This window comes from Erinaceus europaeus, chromosome 21 (genome assembly GCF_950295315.1).
Source record: "Erinaceus europaeus chromosome 21, mEriEur2.1, whole genome shotgun sequence".
NCBI classification, from domain to species: domain Eukaryota; kingdom Metazoa; phylum Chordata; class Mammalia; order Eulipotyphla; family Erinaceidae; genus Erinaceus; species Erinaceus europaeus.
In genome coordinates, this window is record NC_080182.1 from 30,107,466 (window position 1) to 30,128,237 (window position 20,772).

The 20,772-nt window shown below is 49.7% G+C and overlaps 1 protein-coding gene across 1 annotated transcript in view; it reads left to right on the forward strand.

Annotated features, from left to right (window-relative positions):
* Window positions 1-758: 758 nt before the first annotated feature.
* Window positions 759-20,772, forward strand: part of LHFPL4 (LHFPL tetraspan subfamily member 4) — a 29,387-nt gene continuing 9,373 nt past the window's right edge. The window contains exons 1-2 of the mRNA XM_060180765.1: window positions 759-929; window positions 1,493-1,943. Coding sequence (XP_060036748.1) covers window positions 1,538-1,943 — 406 coding nt within the window. The 5' untranslated portion in view covers window positions 759-929; window positions 1,493-1,537. The remainder of the gene's footprint in view (window positions 930-1,492; window positions 1,944-20,772) is intronic.

The window sequence follows — 20,772 nt, forward strand, 5'->3', positions numbered from 1 at the left end:
TGGGGGAGCAGGAATTCCCTTCTCTCTACCGGGTACTCACCCCAGGTGGCCGTGCCCAGGCCCAGCTCAGCGGCCAGCACACACCCTCACCGCAGGGTTGGGATACTTCCAGTTTAGGGGTTCCCTTTTCTAGGGGTGTCTGCAGTTTCCTAGAAGACTTGATGCCTCTGAGCAGTTTTGCGGAGCACAGTCTAGACCCCATCAAACCAAGTTCTTGTGTGCGTGGGCTTTGTGGGTACTCCAGGCTGCATCCAGGCCTCCCCCCAAACTAGAACCCCACAAACCAGAGACCCCATGAAAACCAAAAGCCCCCCGCCACAGCCCCCCAAACTAAAGCTCCCCCCAAAACCAGAGGCCCCTCCAAAACTAGATGCCCTGCCCAAACTAGAGGTCCCCCCTAAACCAGAAACTCTTCTAAAATCAGAGGTCCTCAAACCACAGATCCCTCCAAAACCAGAGGCCCCCCAAATCAGAGGCCTCCCCAAATCAGAGGACCCCCCCGAACCAGAGGCCCCCCGAACCAGAGACCCCCTCTTAAACCAGAGACCCGTCCAAAGCCAGAGACCCCCCAAACCAGAGGTACGCCCAAACCAGAGGCCCCCCCAAACCAGAGATCCCTCAAACCACAACCCCCCAAAGCCAGAGTCGGGGGTAGGGTGGGGAGAGTTGAGCTCGGTGTCTGCGGGGGGACTCCGGGCTAGGCCCCGCCGGGAGCGCCCCGCCCCGCCCCCCGCGCGCACGCAGCCCGGGAGCGCGCCTCAGCTGCTGCACGAGCACGCGCCTGGGCGCGGGAGCGCGGCCCGGGGAGCACCGAGCAAGATGGAGGCCGCACCGAGGCCGCCGCCTGGGCCCGGGCAGCCGCCGTCCCGAGCGCCCCGCCGCCGCGCCTAGGCCAACCTGCACCTCGGCCCCGCCGCCCAGACCGGCAGGTGGGTGTCCGCGCCCCCCGCCCCGCGGCCCCCAACGCGGCTCGTCAGTCCCGGGGCGCCCCGGCTCCCCAGAACCCCAGCCCTGGCTGCTGGGGGACCCCGAGTTCAGGCCCCGCAGGCCCAGCCACGGACCACCACTCCTCCACCTGCCCCTGGAGCTCGTGCCCGCCCCCCTCCTGCCCCAGCCCCTACCCCACCTCCCCAGACCCCCGGGTCCTCTCCACCCTCATGGGGGCGCCCCTTTCCTCTCCGAGACCCCTCCCAGACCTCCCCCAGGGCTAGCCTGCACCCTCGGCCATGCCCCCCTCATGCCAGCCTGCAGCCCCCCGCTAGCTTCCCCACGGTCACTTTACCCCTCCCCCCAGATCCTACCCCCCCAGGCCTCTCGGAGTCCCGGTCCCCCAGCTTCCCCGCCCCCCCTTGTCCAGGGTCCTCCGGTTGGAGTCTCTGCAGTCCCCCCAGACTCCGCCCCTGGCACCCGCCCTCACCCCAGGCCAGCCTCCCGGGGGAGGGGCCCCCCATCCCCGCCCAGGCCCGGCTCAGGGTCCCCACTCTGTCTGCAGCTCGGCCTCGGACCCGGGGCCGGCCCCGCCCCCGGCACCATCACCATGCTGCCCTCGCAGGAGGCTTCCAAGCTATACCACGAGCACTACATGCGGAACTCGCGGGCCATCGGCGTGCTCTGGGCCATCTTCACTATCTGCTTCGCCATCATCAACGTGGTGGTCTTCATCCAGCCCTACTGGGTGGGCGACAGCGTGAGCACCCCCAAGCCCGGCTACTTCGGCCTCTTCCACTACTGCGTGGGCAGCGGGCTGGCCGGCCGCGAGCTCATCTGCCGGGGCTCCTTCACCGACTTCAGTACCATCCCGTCGGGCGCCTTCAAGGCGGCCGCCTTCTTCGTGCTGCTGTCCATGGTGCTGATCCTCGGCTGCATCACCTGCTTCGCGCTCTTCTTCTTCTGCAACACAGCCACAGTCTACAAGATCTGCGCCTGGATGCAGCTCCTGGCAGGTAGGGGTGGGTCGGGACCCAGGGGAGGGAGGACTCCTCAGACCCCCGGGGAGTGAGGGAACGGGGGCCATCCTTGTCCTGCGAGCCTCCCGCCTTCCTGGACGAGTGTACCTGCAGAACTAGCTCGAGTAGACCGGGAGGAGGGTGTATGGGGGGAAGCCCCTGGGGCAGGACAGAGCCTCAGTGCTAGGGCTGGGGGGTATGTGAGGTTGGATTGAGGAGTGGTGTGGGTGTCAGGCTAGAGCCCCCTGAGGTTTCCTCCCCACCCCAGTCCCTGTTGCCCATTTCAGAAGGGGAAGAATGTTCTGAACTAGGGGCCACTCCGGATGCCTGTCACTTGTGCTGTGTCCACCAAAGCAGATGTGGGGACCACAAGATCTGATTTTGTCGTCTCACTGGCTGGCATTCTACGTCTAGGCACTGCTCTTGGGGTGGTTTTCTCATCTTTAAAACGACGCTGGTGACTCCCAGGACAAGTGGAAGAGAGTCTCGCAAACTTCGGCGTGGGGCAGTGGAGGACAGTTCTGACTGTACTCTCTGCTCCTTGTTTGGCATGTGAGTGGTTGGCAGCCCCAGGGACCTCGGGCCCCTGAAGGGTGGTTTCCACCCTCCCACCACACACACACCCAATGGGACCCTCTGAAAATGTGTGGCTCAGACAGGTCTCTCTCCCTGAGAACCAAGCAAAGGGCCTCCCAGGAGAGAGAACTGCTGAGACAGTCTTCTAGGACTCATAGTGGCTCCCACCCCCGCCCACCTCTGGATCGAAGACAGATTTGAAGACTCAGCACCTTGGACGTTTACCTAATTGCAGAAAGGGAGGCGAGTAGAGCTTATGGGGCTAGGAGGGGTGGAGCAAGGGGGCTGTGAGGACAAGGGCAAAGTTTGAGGCCCTTCAGGGAGGAGAAAGAGAAAGGGGACTGTGCAGCAGAGGTGGCCCTGATAGGTCCATACCATCCTGGTCTTTCAGATGACCCCACCCACCCCCAGGAGGTGGGAAGTGCATGCTGGCTATACCAGTGCTCAGAACAGAGCGGTTGTGTTGTCTTTGGAGTGTGAGGTGGATTCACTTGAACATGGTCATTGAGGGAAGACTCCATCTTTTTTTTTTCTTTGACTCCAGGGTCATTGCTGGGGCTCAGTGCCTGCACTATGGATCTGCCACTTTTTTTTTTTCATTTTCTTTTTTTTTTCTTTTTTTAAAAATTTATTTATTTAAGAAAGGAAACATTAACAAAACCGTAGGATAGGAGGGGTACAACTCCACACAATTCCCACCACCCAATCTCCATATCCCATCCCCTCCCCAATAGCTTTCCCATTCTCTATCCCTCTGGGAGCATGGACCCAGGGTCGTTATAGGTTGCAGAAGGTGGAAGGTCTGGCTTCTGTAATTGCTTCCCCGCTGAACATGGGTGTTGACTGGTTCGATCCATACTCCCAGTCTGCCTCTCCCTTTCCCTAGTAGGGTGGGTCTCTGGGGAAGCAGAGCTCCAGGACACATTGGTGGGGTCTTCAGTCCAGCAAAGCCTGGCTGGCATCCTGATGGCATCTGGAACCTGATGGCTGAAAAGAGAGTTAACATACAAAGCCAAACAAATTGTTGAACTTTTTTTTTTTTTTATACGACAGAGAGAAATTGAGAGGGGAAGGGGGAAGATATAGAGGTAGAGAGAAAGATAGACACCTGCAGTCCTACTTCACTGTTTGTGAAGCATCCCCCCTGCAGGTGGAGAGCAGGGACTCAAACCCAGATCTTTGCTCTGATCCTTGTGCTTAGTACTGTGTGCTTAAGTGGGTGTGCCACCCCGAAGCCTCCTTTTTTTTTTTTTTTTGCTTCCAGGGTTATTGCTGGGGCTTGGTGCCTGCACTAGAATCCACTGCTTCTGGAGGCCATTTTTCTTATTTTGTTGTCCTTGTTGTTGTCATTATTGTTACAATTGCCACTTGCTGTTGCTGTTGTTGGATAGGACAGAGAGAAATCGAGGGAGGAGAAGACAGAGTGGGGGAGAGAGATGGACAGCTGCAGACCTGCTTCTCTGCCCATGAAAACAACCTCCCTGCAGGTGGGGAGCCAGGGTCTCAAACCAGGATCCTCGAGCTGGTCCTTGCACTTTGCACCATGTGCACTTAACCCTCTGTGCTACCGCCTGACCCCCAGCCTCCATCTTTTAAAGGATAGATAATAGGATGGAGTCACACAGGGCACAGTGTAGAAAAAACAATGGGGGTTGTCATACGGGGCAGAAGCCAGTAGAAAGGCAAACCCCTACAACTGGCTTGCTTTCCCAAGAGGAGTTCAACAAACACAGGGAAAGATTCTGCTCTGTCGGAAGAGGGGACTTGGAAGAGAAGGGTCTTTCTTCACACTCCAGTAGGGTGAACTCAAATCCACCTCACAGCACTCATGAGGAGAGGCAGTCTTTAAAGATCCTTGAGGAAGATAAGAAAGGAGAGTTGTAGGACTTGAGGGCGGGTGCATTCTCATATTTCTCAATGGTACCCAAAAGATGATTAAAAAATGGGGACGGGGGCATCACTTGGGAACCTACTTTTTAAAAAAATATTTATTTATTTATTTATTTTCCCTTTGTTTTTGCCCTTGTTGTTTTATTGTTGTAGTCATTATTGTTGTTGTTATTGATGCCTTCGTTGTTGGATAGGACAGAGAGAAATGGAGAGGGGGGGGAGACAGGGAGAGAGAAAGATAGACACCTGCAGACCTGCTTCACTGCTTGTGAAGCAACTCCCCTGAAGGTGGGGAGCCGGGGGCTTGAACCAAGACCCTTATGCCGGTCCTTGTGCTTTGCGCCACCTGCGCTTAACCACTGCGCTACCGCCCGACTCCCTTTGTTTTGTTTTGAAGGTAGTGCCAGGGTTTGAACCTGGGAGCTCAGAGCCTCAGGCATGAAAGTTTTGTTTTGTTTTGTTTTTACTTACCAGAGCACCAAGCAGCTCTGGTTCATGGTGGTTCAGGGGATTGAACCTGGGACTTCAGAGCTTCAGGCATGAGAGTCTCTTTGTACAACTATTATGCTAACTACTCCCAGCCCCATGAAAGTCTTTTACAAAACCATTATGCTATCCTCCTGGCCCTGACTTTCTTTATTTCCCAGATACACATACACACACACACACACACGGAGAGAGAGAGAGAGAGGAAGAGGGAGATGGAGAGAGAGATGCAGACAGAAGGCCAGAGGAAGAAAGGGAAAGCTACTACAAGCCTGAAGTGTTTTTGTTGTTGTTGTTGTTTGTTTTTCTATTTTTAAAGAATATTTATTTATTTATTCCCTTTTGTTGCCCTTGTTGTTTTATTGTTGTAGTTATTATTGTCATTGTTACTGATGTCGTTGTTGTTGGATAGGACAGAGAGAAATGGAGAGAGGAGGGGAAGACAGAGAGAGGAGAGAAAGACAGACACCTGCAGACCTGCTTCACTGCTTGTGAAGTGACCCCTTATGCTGGTCCTTGTGTTTCGAGCCACGTGTGCTTAACCCGCTGCACTACTGCCCGACTCCCTGTTTTTCTTTCTTTTTTTTTAAATTAGATAGATTGAGAGGAGAGGGAGAGTCAGAGAGAGAAAGAGAAAGAGAGACACCTACAGCACTGCTTCATCTCTCATGAAGCTTTACCCACTTGCAGGTGGGGAAAAGTGTGGGCTTGAACCAGGCTCCTTGCACATGATAACATACACTTAACCAGGTGCACCACTACCTGGCCCCCAAGTCTGAAGTTTACTCCCATGAGGTGGGAGCCAGGCTCCAACCTGGGTCACACATATGACAAAACAGGCACAGTACCCAGGTGAGCTGCTTTGCTGCCCACCATCACCAAAATGAGATGTATATATATTTTCATTTTTTAAATATTTATTAATTTATTTTCCCTTTTGTTGCCCTTGTTGTTTTTTTTATTGTTGTTGTTGTTATTGATGTCATTGTTGGATAGGACAGAGAGAAATGAAGAGAGGAGGGGAAGACAGAGAGGGGGAGAGAAAGATAGACACCTGCAGACCTGCTTCACCGCCTGTGAAGCGACTCCCCAGCAGGTGGGGAGCTGAGGGATCAAACTGGGATCCTTATGCCGGTCCTTGTACTTTGTGCTGCGTGTGTTTAACCCACTGCACTACTGCCCAACTCCCGAGTTGTTTGTGTATGTGTGTATATATATGTATGTATATTATTTTTTAATTTTTTAAAATTTATTTTATTCCCTTTTGTTGTTTTTATTTTTTTTATTATTGTTGTAGTTGTTGTTGATGTCATCATTGTTGGACACCTGCTCTTAACCCGCTGTGCTACCACCCAACTCCCTCAAGATGTGTATTTTTAAGAAGAGAGAGATGTATTTATTATGACAGATAGAGGAGAGACCAGAGCACTGCTCAGCCAGTACTGGCTTATGGTGGTACCAGAGATCAGATCTACAGCTCTGGGAGATCAGTGTGCAAGTCCTATGTTCCAATGCTGAACTATCTCTTCAGCCCCAGAAAATGTGATTTTATTTTATTTTTAAATTATCTTTATTTATCTATTGGATAGAGACAGCCAGAATTCAAGAAGGAAGGGGGAGATAAAAAGGGTGAGAGACACCTGCAGCCCCGCTTCACCACTTACAAAGCTTTACCCCTGCAGGTGGAGACTGAGGTCTTGAACCCTGGTCCTTGTGCATTGTAACGTGCATTTAACCAGGTCCACCGCCACTCAGCCGCACTCTTGTTTTTATTGTTGCAGTTGTTGTTGTTATTGCCATTGTTGGATAGGACAGAGAGAAATGGAGAGAGGAGGGGGAGACAGCGGGGGAGAGAAAGATAGACCCCTGCAGACTTGCTTCATTGTCTGTGAAGCAACCCCCCTGCAGGTGGGGAGCTGGGGACTTGAACCGGGATCCTTACGCCTGTCCTTGTGCTTTGTGCCACCTGCGCTTAACCCACTGTGCTACCGCCCGACTCCTGAAAAGGTGATTTTATAGATCTCCATTCTGTTCCTCTAAAGAGAAGCTGCAAAGGAAATATGCTCAGCTGAAACCCCCAGCTCCTCAACTTTGATTTGTCATCTGCAGATGGTGGCTGACCTCCTGGCCTTGCAATGCTCTGTAATCCGCGTATTTAATATTGGTGCTGGAGAAGCTGCCCGGCCTCTTCCATGTGATTATCAAGTCCCACGGCTCTTAGGGATCAGCTCCCTTAAGTCCTATCTCTCCCTCATGACTTATGTATTCCTCTGTTCATTTTTGCCACTGGTGGTGCTTCATTTCTGCATGACTCCCAGCAGACTTTTCCCCCTTTCAATTTCAGGTAGAAAGTGAGAGGAAGAGAGAAAGTCTCTCTCACATATACACAGAGGACAGGCCTGGGAAATACCAGCTCTTTTTCCTAATAATAATAATAACAGCAGCGGGACAAGGGTAGATAGCATAATGGTTATGCAAACAGACTCTCATGCTTGAGGCTCCATAGTCCCAGGTTCAATCCCCCACACCACCATAAACCAGAGTTTATGTCTGTCCTATGTGCTACACTCTACTGTCTGTGGAGCTTCTCCTTGGTGTGTGTGTGGTGCCCTTGGGTGGTACCAGAGGCTAGAACTTGAGTCTTCAAGTATGGCAAAGTGTGCTCCAGGTGAACTGTCTCCTGACTCCCCACACCCACTTTATTTTATAAATATTTATTTACTTGTCTCCAGAGAGAAAGAGAGAGGACCAGTACATTACACTTTGGCGAATGTGGTTCCAGGGTACGTGCAGTGCCAGGGTTTGAACTTAGGACCTCCTGCTTGCAAGTCCTGTGCTCTTCCCTCTAAGCCACCTTCCTGGCACTGTCCCCACGTGAGAGAGAGGAATCAGCCTAGAGAAATGAGGGCCTCACAGTCCAGGAGGGAATAGACTGGGTCCCTGAGCTGGTCCTGGGCTCACTCTCTGCTGACATCCCTTCCCTGAGGGCTGAGGCGGGGGTCAGTCAGCACAGCTAAGACATTGCCCATTTTGCCTAGACTTCTGAGCTCTCGGGGAAGTGAGCATGACTGTGTTTTAAAAAGGGACATGAGGGCAGAGGCCAGAGCCCTGGTGGGGCATGGCTGCCTGCCTGGGACACAGTGTAGTGGAGGGAACTGATTTTCACTCAGTCTGCTTTCTCATCTGTACCATGGGGGATTGATCAGATAGATAGGCAGATTCAGTTTTTACTTATTAATGAGAGAGAGGAGGAGGAGGAGGAGGAAGAGGGGAGAGAACCAGATCATCCCTCTGGCATATGCAATGCCAGGGATCGAACTCGAAACCTGAGCCTTTCAAATCCGACACTGGTCACCACTGCCTGGGCCACCAGGGCAAGAAAAGACAAGACAGTGCTCCGCTCAGAATGAAGACCATGGGTAGGGGCCCGGGCAGTGGCGCACCCAGGTAAGCACACATATCACTTATGTGCTACGGACCTGGGTTTGAGCCCCTACCCCACCTGTAACAGGGACACTTCACGAGCAATGAAGCAGGTCTGCGGGTGTCTGTCTTTCTCTCTCCCTCTCTATTTCCCCTTTCTCTCTCAATTTCTCTCTGTCCTATCCAATAAAATAGGAAAAAAGGAAAAAATGGCCACTGGGAGCAGTAGATTTATAGGAGCGGTAGATTTGTAGTGCCAACACCAAGACCCAGTGATGACCCTGGAGGCGAGAGAGAGAGAGAGAGATATGACTCTGGCAGAGGCAAGGAGACAACACTGGGGGCTGGGGAGGCAGCTCAGCAGGGAGTACAGGGAGCTCACGTGTGGGAGGCCCTGGGTTTGATCCCAGCACCACTCAGCCAGAGCTAAGAGATGCTCTGCTCTCTCTCTCTCTCTCTCTCTCTCATAGAATAAATAAACAAACCTTTCAAAAATAATCAAAGGCCATGTCATCTGGCCAGAGTGTGGCATCTCTGTGGGCAGGAGTAGGAGGCAAAAACAGGCAAGAATGACCATGGCTTGAGTCCTGGGTCCGAGCATTGACACTGGACCAGCAAACACCTCAAAGCTTCAAAAGCTGCTGTTATTTATTTATTTATTTATTTACTTATTTATCTCTTACTGATCACTGATCAGCTCTGGTTTATGGTAGTGGGGGGATTGAACCTGGGACTATGGAGCCTCAAGCATGAGAGTCTCTTTACATAACCATTATGCTATCTACCCATGCCCCGCTGCTGTTATTACTATTATTAGGAAAAATAGCTGGTATTTTCCAGGCCTGTCCTATGTGCTGTACTCTAAACTCACTCACATCATTTTTTAAAATGTATTTTTTAGGAGGTCGGGCGGTAGCGCATGAGGTTAGGTGCACATAATGTGAAGTGCTAGGACCAGCTAAAGGATCCCAGTTCAATTTACAAATTGTGCTGCTGTCGACATAGGTGCACACAGATCTTTTTGGATGGGTGTGTTGCGTTCCTTAGCATATATCCCCAGGAGAAGAATTGCAGGGTCTTAGGGCAGTTACATTTCTAGCCTTCTGAGAGTTCTCCAGACTGCTCTCCACAGGGGTTGGACCCAATGACATTCCCACCAGCAGTGCAGGAGGGTCCCTTTGTCCCCACACCCTCTCCAGCATTTGTTGTTGCTACCTTTTCTGATGTCTGACATTCTCACAGGGGTGAAGTGGGATCTCACTGTTGTCTTGATTTGCTTTTTTTTCTGGCATTCAGTGACTTGGAGCATTGTCTCTTGTTTGTTAGCCTTTTGAATTTCCTCTATGGAGAATATTCTTTTCATATCCTCTCCCAATTTTTGGATTGGATTATTTGTTACTTGGTTTTTTGGTGTTGTTGCTGCTGAGTTTGGTGAACTCTGTGTTTTCATTATTAGCCTCTTGTCTGATGTATGGCATATAAAGATCTCCTATGCTGTAAGGGGTCTCTTCGTTCAGGCGGTGCTTTGGTTTGTTTGGCTGTGCAGAAGCTTTTCAATCTGATGTAGTTGCTTTGTTTAGTTTTTCTGTGGCACCAGTTGCTGACCCGAGGCCCTCAAGCATGTGTGATACCACTGAGCCCCCCCTTTTTTTTCTTTACATTTATTTATTCCCTTTTGTTGCCCTTGTTGTTTTATTGTTGTAGTTATTATTGTTGTTGTCGTTGTTGTTGGATAGGACAGAGAGAAATGGAGAGAGGAGGGGAAGGCAGAGAGGGAGAGAAAGACAGACACCTGCAGACCTGCTTCACCGCCTGTGAAGCGACTCCCCTGCAGGTGGGGATCCGGGGGCTCAAATCGGGATCCTTATGCCCGTCCTTGCACTGCGGGTGGAACCCGGGGCGTTGTTCACTCACTGGATCCCTGCTCTGCCTCCTGTGCCCTTAGGAGCAAAGCTGCCACAGCTTTGAGACAGAATGACATGTCATGCCATTGCCTGTTTTCCTGTGCCATCCAGTACAACGTGGCATCGTTATGTGTAGGGCATCTGAGTGTGTCCACCTTCAGGCTGTTGTGACTCACGCTGTGGACATCTGTGCACACGCCTTTGTGCGTTTGCCTTCCTGTCAGGTGGGCTGGGCAGCTCAGTGGCAACCCTACATTTTGAGGACCAGTCAGGCTCTGTCAGCAGTGTGTGAGGGGCCCAGTCTCTCCCTCTCCTCGACCACACTGTACTCTCTGGCTTCCATAGTCCTGCCAACCAACCCTCTGGAGGGAAGTGCTGGAGCTTGGTGTTTGGATGTATATTTACTCAATGGTGGTGGACTCTGAACTGTTTCCTGTGCTTCTTGTATATCCTTTCTGGAGAAACGACTAGTCAGAACTCTGGCCAGACATTCTTTTATTCACTCTCATTTTTTGCTTATTTTACCTAATTTTTTATAGGGACAGAGGAATTGAGAGAGAAAGAGAGAAAGAGAGAGAGAGAAGGAAAGGGAGAGGGAGAGAGAGGAACACCTGCAGAACTGCTTCAGTACTCATGAAGCTTTCCCACTGCAGGTGGGGACCGGGGCTTGAACTGGTCCTTGTACATGGTGATGTGTGTGCGCGCTTAACCAGGTGCATCACCACCCACCACCCTCTTTCTAAAATGCAGAGCTGGGGAGTCAACCCAGGGTGCTGCTCACACGTGGGCACCACTGCTCAGCAGCTTTCCTGGCACAGTTCTGTGTTGCCTCTATATATCTGGAGGCATGGGCAGGGGAGACAGCTTCATGGTTCTGCAAAAAGACACTCTGAGGTCCCAGGTTCATTCTCCAGCACCACCGTAAGTCAGAGCTAAATAGTGCACTGGTCTCTCTCTCTCTCTCTCTCTCTCTCTCTCTCACACACACACACACACACACACACACACACACACACACACACACACTACCAAAGCACCCCACTATCTATGGAGGTCCCCTTGTCTCTGTCCAGGGTGCTTCCTCAGGCATGGGAGGCCTGTGCTCAACCCACTGAGCCAACTCCCGGACCATCACCCCTTTTAATTGTCTTTATTAAAGGGTTGTAAGAGCATCCCCCCACATATCCCAGATATTAGTTTCTTATCAGAGATTTTATTGGACTGCCTGAAAACTCATGGCACACTTTTTCTGTTTCCATCATGATTTTTTTTCCGACAACTTAGTATTTGCAACTATTCTCTCTCTCTCTCTCTCTCTTCACTACTCTCTCTTTCTTTTAATATTTTATTTATCTTATTAATGAGAAAGATAGGAGGAGAAAGAGCCAGACATCACTCTGGTACATGTGCTGCCGGGGATTGAACTCAGAACCTCATGCTTGAGAGTCTAGTTCCTTAACCACTGTGCCACCTCCCAGACCACATACTACTCTCTTTTTAAGAAAAATAGTTTTATTTGTTATTGGATATAGAGAGAGAGATACTGAGAGGGGAGGGGAGATAGAGATGGAAAGAGCTGCTTCACCACTTGTGAAGCTACTCCCTGCAGAGACGGAGCCTGGGGCTTGAACCTGGGTCCTTATACATTGTAGCATGTGCGCTCAGCCAGGCGCACCACCACCTGGCTTCTATTTGCAACTATTCTCTTCTGTTTTCTGGACTGACTTTTCACTTTCTTGACAGTGTTCTTTGAAACACAAAAATTTCTAATTCATGTTGTTTGATTTCTTTTGAGCTGTGGATACATGCATTCCCAATTCCACTGTTTTAAGCTAAGTTCATCCATTCTGACATTCTGATAAAGAGGCAGAGAGAGAGAAGGACCCCACAGGGAGTTTCCCTCAGTGCCTTGACGCTTGAGCCTGGGACTTGTGGGTGACAAGGCACAGCCTTTCCTCTGACCCTTATCCCTGGTTGCTTTTTTTTTTTTTTTTCTTTCCCTACCTGCCAGGACTTTTAATGCCTGTATGATTCTACTAATCCCATCTGACTCTTTTCACTTATTTACTTTTTCATTCTGGGTAGGGGGCGGGGTGGTAGTTCATCTGGTGGACTGCACCTATTACAATGTACAAGAAACCCCCCCCCCCATGCCCACATGCAGGGGGTGCTTCATAAGCAGGGCTGCCAATATCTATCTCCCCCTTCTCTTTCAATTTCTTTGTCTGTATCCAAAATAAACAAATATATAAAAAGGAAATGCATTTTCAAAAGATAAACTGTTCCAGTTTTTAAAAGAAGTCAGAGAGACAGAGACCACAGCCCTGCTCAGGAAGTGTCCCCTTTTCATGACGCTGCCATGTGCAAGGTGGCTTGGGACTCGAACCCAGGTCTCCACACATTTTTTTTTTCTGACTTATATATTCATGTTTTATGGGAGGGAGGGAGACTAGAATACTCCTCTGCTCTGGCATCTACGGTGTCTGCTCACAAAGTCTGCCTCAGCCATCTTTTCCTTCTGTTGCTTGTACCTTTGGGGTCCAAGCTAAGAATCCATCGCCAAGAATTCAAGGCCGCAAAAGTCCACCAGTGTGTTTTCACCTATGAGTTCTGCAGCTTGAACACTTCTGTTTGAATCCTTGGCTCCCGAGAGTTCTTTTTGTCGATGGTGTCATGTAAGGGTCCAACTTCTTTCAGCTGCTCACAGTTGTCCAGTGTCCTGGTGTCCTGTGTCCAGAGTGAGTGGGTGACTCGACGAGCATCTCTCCTTGAAGCTGCATTTGTCAGATGCTTGGCACAGTTGTCTTGTTTGTTTCTGCCGATGGTGCATCCTGGAGCTTATTCCCGATCCATCTGTAAAATGATACCTGCTAAGAGCTGCATAATTTGTTTTCGTATAGATGGACCACTTATTTAATCAATAGTTAAGTTGTTTGCCATATTTTGCTGTGACAATATTTCAAGGAATGATGCACATAACATTTTTTTAGCTGCCAGGGTTGGGATGCCAGCCCTGTGTGAGTCCACCCACTACAATGGACTCTCCTTTTTCTTTTTCTTTTCTTTTTTTTTTTTAAAGATTTTATTTATTTATTGATGAGAAAGATAGGAGGAGAGAAAGAACCAGACATCACTCTGGTACATGTGCTGCCAGGGCTTGAACTCAGGACCTCACGCTTGAGAGTCCAGCGCTTTATTCACTGCGCCACCTCCCGGACCACGTCTCCTCCTTTTTCTTATGTTTTTTTTTTTTTTTTTTTTTTTTTACCTCCAGGACCATTCCTGGGGCTCGGTGCCTGCACCACGAATCCACTGCTCCTGGAGGCTATTTGTTCCCTTTTGTTGTCCTTGTTGTTTATCGATGTTGCTGTTATTATTATTATTGTCATTACTGTCTTTGTTGTTGGATAGGGCAGAGAGAAATTGAGAGAGGAGAGGAAGATAGAGAGGGGGAGAGAAAGATAGACACCTGCAGACCTGCTTCACCATTGTGAAGTGATCCCCCACCCCCCGCAGGTGGGGAGCCAGGGGCTCGAACCGTGATCCTGCACATCATGCCATGTGCGCTTAACCCGCTGTGCTGCCGTCCAACCCCCTTTCCTTTTTTTTTTTTTTTAATTTTCTCTTCTTTTTCTTTTTATTATTTTCTTTTAATGAGAAAGAGTAGACAGAGGGAAAGATGCCAAGAGGGAGAAAGAGACCAGAACACTGCTCAGTTCTGGCTTATGGTGGTGCTAGGGATTGAACCTGGGACCTCAGGGCCTCAGGTCTGAAAAGTTATTGCATAACCATTATGCTGTCCTTTTTTTTTTTTTTTTTTTTTTGCCTCTAGGGTTATTCCTGGGGCTTGGTGCTGGTACTACAAATCCACTGCTCCTGGAGGGCATTCTTTCCATTTCATTGTATAGGACAGAGATAAACTGAGAAAGGAGAGGGAGATAGATAGGGAGAGAGAGGGGGGCAGGTGGTGGTGCGCCGGGGTAAGTGCACATAGTACAAAGTACAAGGACTGGCGTAAGGATCCATGTTGGAGTCCCTGGCTCTCCATCTGCAGGGGTGTCACTTCACAAGGGGTGAAGCAGGTCTGCAAGTGTCTATCTTTCTCTCTTCTTCTCTATCTTCCCCATCTCTGTCCTATCCAAAAAAAGAAAAAATGGCCTTCAGGAGCAGTGGATTTGTAGTGCCAGCACTGAGCCCCAGCAATAACCCTGGAGGCAAAATAAGAAAGAGGGATGACAGACACCTGCAGATCTGCTTCGCTGCTTGTGAAGTCTCCCCCCAACCAGTGGGGAGCTGAAGGCTTGAATCCAGATCTTTGTGCAGTTCCTTGCACTTTGTCCTATGTGCTTGACTGGGTGCACCACCACCTGGTCCCCTTCCTTTTTCCTTTTTTTTAAAAAAAAAATTCTATTATCTTTATTTATTGGATAGAGACAGCCAGAAATGAAGAGGGGAGGGGGAGACAGAGAGGGAGAGAGACACCTGTAGCCCTGCTTTGCCACTTGCAAAGCTTTCTCTCTGCCGGTGGGGACTAGGGGCTTGAACCCTGGTCTTTGCAGATTGTAACAAGTGTGCTCAACCAGGTGCGACACTACCCAGCCCCTTCCTTTTCCTTTTTTTTTTTTTTTTTTTACCAGAGCACTGCTCAGCTCTGGCTTATGGCAGTGTGGGGGATTGAACCTGGGACTTGATAGCCTCAGGCATGAAAGTCTCTGCATAACCATTATGCTACACCCCCACCCCTTTTCCTCTTTTTTTAAAAATTATTTATTTATTTATTCATTCCCTTTTGTTGCCCTTGTTGTTTTATTGTTGTAGTTATTATTGTTGTTGTTGGATTGGACAAAGAGAAATGGAGAAAGGAGGGGAAGACAGAGAGGGGGAGAGAAAGACAGACACCTGCAGACCTGCTTCACCACTCGCAAAGCGACTCCCCTGCAGGCGGGGAGCCGGGGCTCGAACCGTCCTTGGGCTTTGCGCCACCTGCGCTTTTACCTGCTGCGCTACCGCCCGACTCCCCCTTCTCCTTTCCTTCAGTTTTTTAAAAAATTTTTTTCTTTTTAATGAGGCAGGAGAGAAAGACACCAAAGCACTGTTCAGCTCTGGTTTATGGTGGTGCTGGGGTCTTTTTCCTTTTCTAAGAAAGCAGGTGAGAGACAGAAAGGGAGGAAGAAATAAAGAGACTTGTATCTCTGTGCCTGATAAAATGTGCACTCTAACCTGTGAGCTGTCTCCTACCTCTCCCACCCCCTTATATAATTGGATACATGTGTGAGCTTTGAGAGTAAAATAAATACCCAGTGGGGATTGCTGGATTAAGTGATTTATGTGGCATTTTTTTCCCTGCTCAGGATACCAGGCTTGAGTCCCTGCCAGCACATGGGAGTACTGTGCATGATGGCAGAGGAAGCTCCGTGAATATTACAGTGTCTCCTTCTCTCTCTTTCTCCCCCGCCCCCGCCCCTTTCTCCCTCTCTCTATCTGAAATTAGAAGGAAAAATGTGTCCACTAGGGAGCGGGTAGCGCAGCAGGTTAAGCACACGTGGTGCAAAGCACAGGGACCAGCATAAGGATCCCAGTTCAAGCCCCCGACTCCCTACCTGCAGGGGAGTCGCTTCACAAGTGGGGAAGCAGGCCTGCAGGTGTCTATCTTTCTCTCTCCTCTGTCTCCCTCTCCCTTCTCAACTTCTTTCTTTTTAAACATTTTTTAATTTTATTATTTTTGCCTCAAGGATTATCACTGGGGCTCAGCACCTGCACTACAAATCCACTGCTCTTGGAGGCTGTTTTTTGTTTTTGTTTTCCATTTCTGTTGACCTTGTTATTGTTATTGTTGTTATTGCATAGGACAGAGAGAAATGGAGAGAGGAGGGGAAGACAGAGAGGGGGAGAGAAAGACAGACACCTGCAGACCTGCTTCACCACCTGTGAAGCGACTCCCCTGCAGGTGGGGAGCAGGAGGTTCGAACTGGGATCCTTAAGCTTTGTGCTATATGCGCTTATTAACCTGCTGCGCTACCACCTGACCCCCTCCTCTTTCAATTTCTCTCTGTCCAAATAAAATAGGGAAAGAAAGGGGGCATGAGTAGGGTGGAGGGCAAATGACCACTGGGAGCTGTGGATTCATGGTGCTGGCACCAAGCCCCAGCAATAACCCTGGTGACAAAACAGATATTTAATTTAATTTGTTTATTATTGAGAGATATAGGAGGAGGAGGGAAGGAGAGAGAGGGGAAGAAAGAGAGAGAAAGAGAGAACATAATATAACATATAACTCTGGTACATGCCTTGCGGGGACTGAACTTGAGATCTCATGTTTGAAAGTCCAACATCTTAATCTGCTGTCTCACCTCCTGGGCTACTGTTCTGTGTCTGTTAATTGTGTGTGAGGGAGAGTGATCAAAAGCACTGCTCCACCACTTGTTAAGTTCTGTGGATTGTTTTTCTGACATTTCTGGGGGTGCCAGGGATTGAACCCTGGGCTTTAGCTGGGCAATTCCTGTGCTCTCCCAACTGGGCTATTCCCCTGTCACAGCCATCAGAGGATTTATATTAAACTGTGTGTGTGGAGGGGGGGGTAGCGTCTCCACCCGCTGAGCCCTCCCCCCACCCTGTCACCCACACTCACACGCAGGTTGAAGAGCTGACTGGCTGCAGGCCCTGCTTTTGCCACTAAGCAGCTGTGTGATGGGAGACAATCAGGGTAACTACTCCGTGCCCAGGGACCTACCTGCAAGACAAGATGGTGACAAGAATGCCAAGTACTCTCGCAGAGTGCCGGGGCTACTAAGCTTAGGTGTACAAAGCACTTAGTTCAGTGCCCGGGAAATTCTGTGTAAATATTTGCTATATTATATATAACTCCTTGTTGCACAAAATGAAAAGATATCTATTTTTTAAAAACATTTTACTTATTTTTTAATGAGAGAGCTACAGAGAGAGAAAGACCAGAGCATTGCTCAGCTCTGGCTGACAGTGATGCTGAGGCTTGAACCTGGGATCTCAGAACCTCAGGCATTTGAGTCTTTTGAAGAACCATTGTGCTACCTCCCCACCCCTGAAAGGGTATTATTTATTTATTTATTTTCCCTTTTGTTGCCCTTGTTGTTTTTTTATTGTTGTTGTAGTTATTATTGTTATTGATGTCGCTGTTGTTAGATAGGACAGGGAGAAATGGAGAGAGGAGGGGAAGACAGAAAGGGGGAGAGAAAGACAGACACCTGCAGACGTGCTTCACTGCCTGTGAAGTGACTCCTCTGCAGGTGGGAAGCCGGAGGCTCAAACCGGGGGCTTGAACCAGGATCCTTATGCTGGACTGTGCAAGTGCCACGTGCACTTAACCCACTGTGCTACCGCCCTACTCCTGAAAGCATATATATATATATGTATATCTTTAATATTTTATTTATTTTTATTTTTTCCCCTTTTTTGCCCTTGTTTTTTATTGTTGTAGTTATAATTGTAGTTGTTGTTATTGATGTTGTCGTTGTTGGATAGGACAGAGAGAAATGGAGAGAGGAGGGGAAGACAGAGCTGGGGGAGAGAAAGATAGGTACCTGCAGACATGCTTCATAGCCTGTGAAGTGACTTCCCTGCAGGTGTGAGCCGGGGGCTTGAACCGGGATGTGCTGGTCCTTGGGCTTCGAACCATCTGTGCTTAACCCACTCCAGTACCGCCTGACCCCCCTATTTTTTTAAAACACACACACACGCACACACACACACACACACAAACACACACACACACACACACAATAATTTTGGTCAGAGACTGAGAGAAAGTGAGAATGAAGGGGAGATAGAGACGGAAAGAGAAGGGGGGCCAGGTGGTCGTGCAGCGGGTTAAATGCTTATGGTGCGAAGCTCAAGGACCGGTTCCAGCCACTGGTTCTCCACCTGCAGGGGGGTCAGTTCACAAGTACTGAAGCAAGTCTGCCGGTGTCTGTCTTTTTCTTCCTGTCTTCCCCTCCTCTCTTGATTTCTCTCTGTTCTATCCAACAACAATGACAGCAATAATAACAATAGTAATAACAACAACGATAAACAACAAGGACAACAGAAAGGGGAAAAAATAGCCAACTTTTTCAAAAGATTTATTTCCTGTGAAATGGTATCTTACAAGAGAGCGAGAAGCAGGAGTATCACTCTGGCTCATGCAGGGCTGGGCCAAACCTGCAGGGAACGCCTGTGCTCTTCCAGCTGAGCTCTGTGTCTGGTCGCAGTGCTGGACTGTAATAGCCGAGCCATGTTCCATGGTGGGAAACGCTATGTCCACACGTGTGAAGGAAGGGAGAATGAACAAATGAACGAAAGAAAGGCTGGGAGGTGGCAAACCAGGTTAAGCACACGTGTTACCATGGCCAAGAACGCAGGATCAAGCCTCCAGTCCCTCACCTGTAGAGGAAAAGCAGCTTCATGAGCAATGAAGCAGGGCTACAAGGGCCTCTCTGTCACTCTTTCCCTATCTACCCTTCCTCTCTCAGTTTCTCTATCAAGAGGAAGGAAGGAAGGAAGGAAGGGAGGGAGGGAGGGAGGGAGGAAGGAAAGAATGAAGGAAGGGGGGAGTCGGGCTGTAGCGCAGCCGGTTAAGCGCAGGTGGCGCAAAGCACAAGGGCCGGCATAAGGATCCCGGTTCGAGCCCCGGCTCCTCACCTGCAGGAGAGTCGCTTCACAGGTGCTGAAGCAGGTCTGCAGGTGTCTATCTTTCTCTCCCCATCTCTGTCTTCCCCTCCTCTATCCATTTCTCTCTGTTCTATCCAACAACGACAACAATAATAATTACAACAACAACAAAAAAAAACAAGGACAACAAAAAGGGAATAAATAAATATTAAAAAAAAAAGAATGAAGGAAGGGGGGGGGAAAGGAAAAAGAAGGGAGTCGGGCAGTAGCGCAGCGGGTTAAGCACACATGGTGCGAAGCTCAAGGACCGGCATAAGGATCCTGGTTTCCCCCGGCTCCTCACCTGCTTCACAGGCGGTGAAGCAGGTCTGCAGGTGTCTTTCTCTCCCCCCTCTGTCTTCCCCTCCTCTCTCCATTTCTCTCTGTCCTAGCCAACAACAACGACATTAATAACAACAACAGTAATAACTACAACAATAAAACAACCAGGGCAACAAAAGGAAATAAATAAATATTTTAAAAATTTAAAAAGAAAGAAAGAAAAAAGAAAAAGGAAGCCTGTAGCCTGGGAGCCCCCCCCCCCCCCCAGCTCTGTTCAGCTCTAGTTTATGCTGGTGTGAGAGACTGAGCCCGGGACTTTGGAGCCTCAGGCATGAGAGTCTCTTTGCATGACTGTTATACATAACCCACCAGCAGAAAACATCTTTTAATAATAAAAATCTTGGGGGCCAGGTGGTGTTCACCTAGTAGATTTCACACGTCACTCTGCACAAGGACTCTGGTTCAAGGCCCCATTCCCCACCTGTGAGGGGGACGCTTTGCTAGTGGTGGGGCAGCGCTGCAGTTGTCTCTCCTTCTGTCTCTTCCTTTCCCTCAGTCTCACCCTCTACGAAGAAAAAAATATATGACCACTAGGAATATTGGAGTCACTCAGGCATTCCTAGAGATAACCCTGCTAGTGAACAGATATCAGTATAGCTCACCTGCACAGTACATTGCTTTGCCATTTGTGTGACCCAGGCTCAAGCCCAACCCCCACTGCTCTCAGGCGAGCTTCAGTGCTGTGGTATCTTTCCCTCTGTCTTTCTATCTGAAAAAGTTGGCAAGGATTGGTGAAGTCCTAATGGGAAAAAATTAATAAATAAACAGGGACATGAGCACCTTACACATCCTCCTTCTTCTTCTAGCGTTTGCCCTTCTTCCTTAGCCAGTCAACAGCGTCAGGTTGAGCCTGATGTCAAGTTTCGAGACCTCCTTTGAATCTGGAGAGGTGGCAGTCGTTGACTATGTGGGTCATAGTCTGTCTGGAGCCGCAGGGGCAGTTCGGGTCGTCTCTGGCTCCCCAGCGATGGAACATAGTGGCGCACCGGCCATGGCCTGTGCGATAGCTATTGAGGAGGGCCCGATCATAACGTGCTAGGTCAAAGCCGGGTTGACGCTTGCAGGGGTCTGTGATGAGGTGTTTGTTCTTTACCTCAGCTGACTGCCAACTCTGTTTCCAAGAGACTGGAAACAGAGAAGTTCAGTGTAGGCGTAGGGGACCTGAAGGGCTGGAGAGACTGCATAGTACAAAAAAAAAAAAAAAAAGCTTTCAGGCCTGAGGCACCAAAGGTCCCAGGTTCAAAGGTTCAGTCCTCAGCACCACCATAAGCCATAGCTGAGCGTTGTGTGTGCGACCAAGAAGCCACGCACACACACCCTGTCATCTTCATGGAGGGCACACTGCAGCTCATGTCCAGGGCTCCAAGCACACAGCAAGGGGCCAGGAGCTGCCTCTGTCTCCGCTCTGGATTGTCCACAGCTGGCCGACTCCCTGCGCGTCTCTGTCTGGCTCTGCACTTTCTGGAAGTGGGCTCCGCTCCCCCTCAGTGGCACACTCTGAGGCCAGTGGGGCTTCAAGCTGAGGTCCCCGTCTCCCGGGGGCC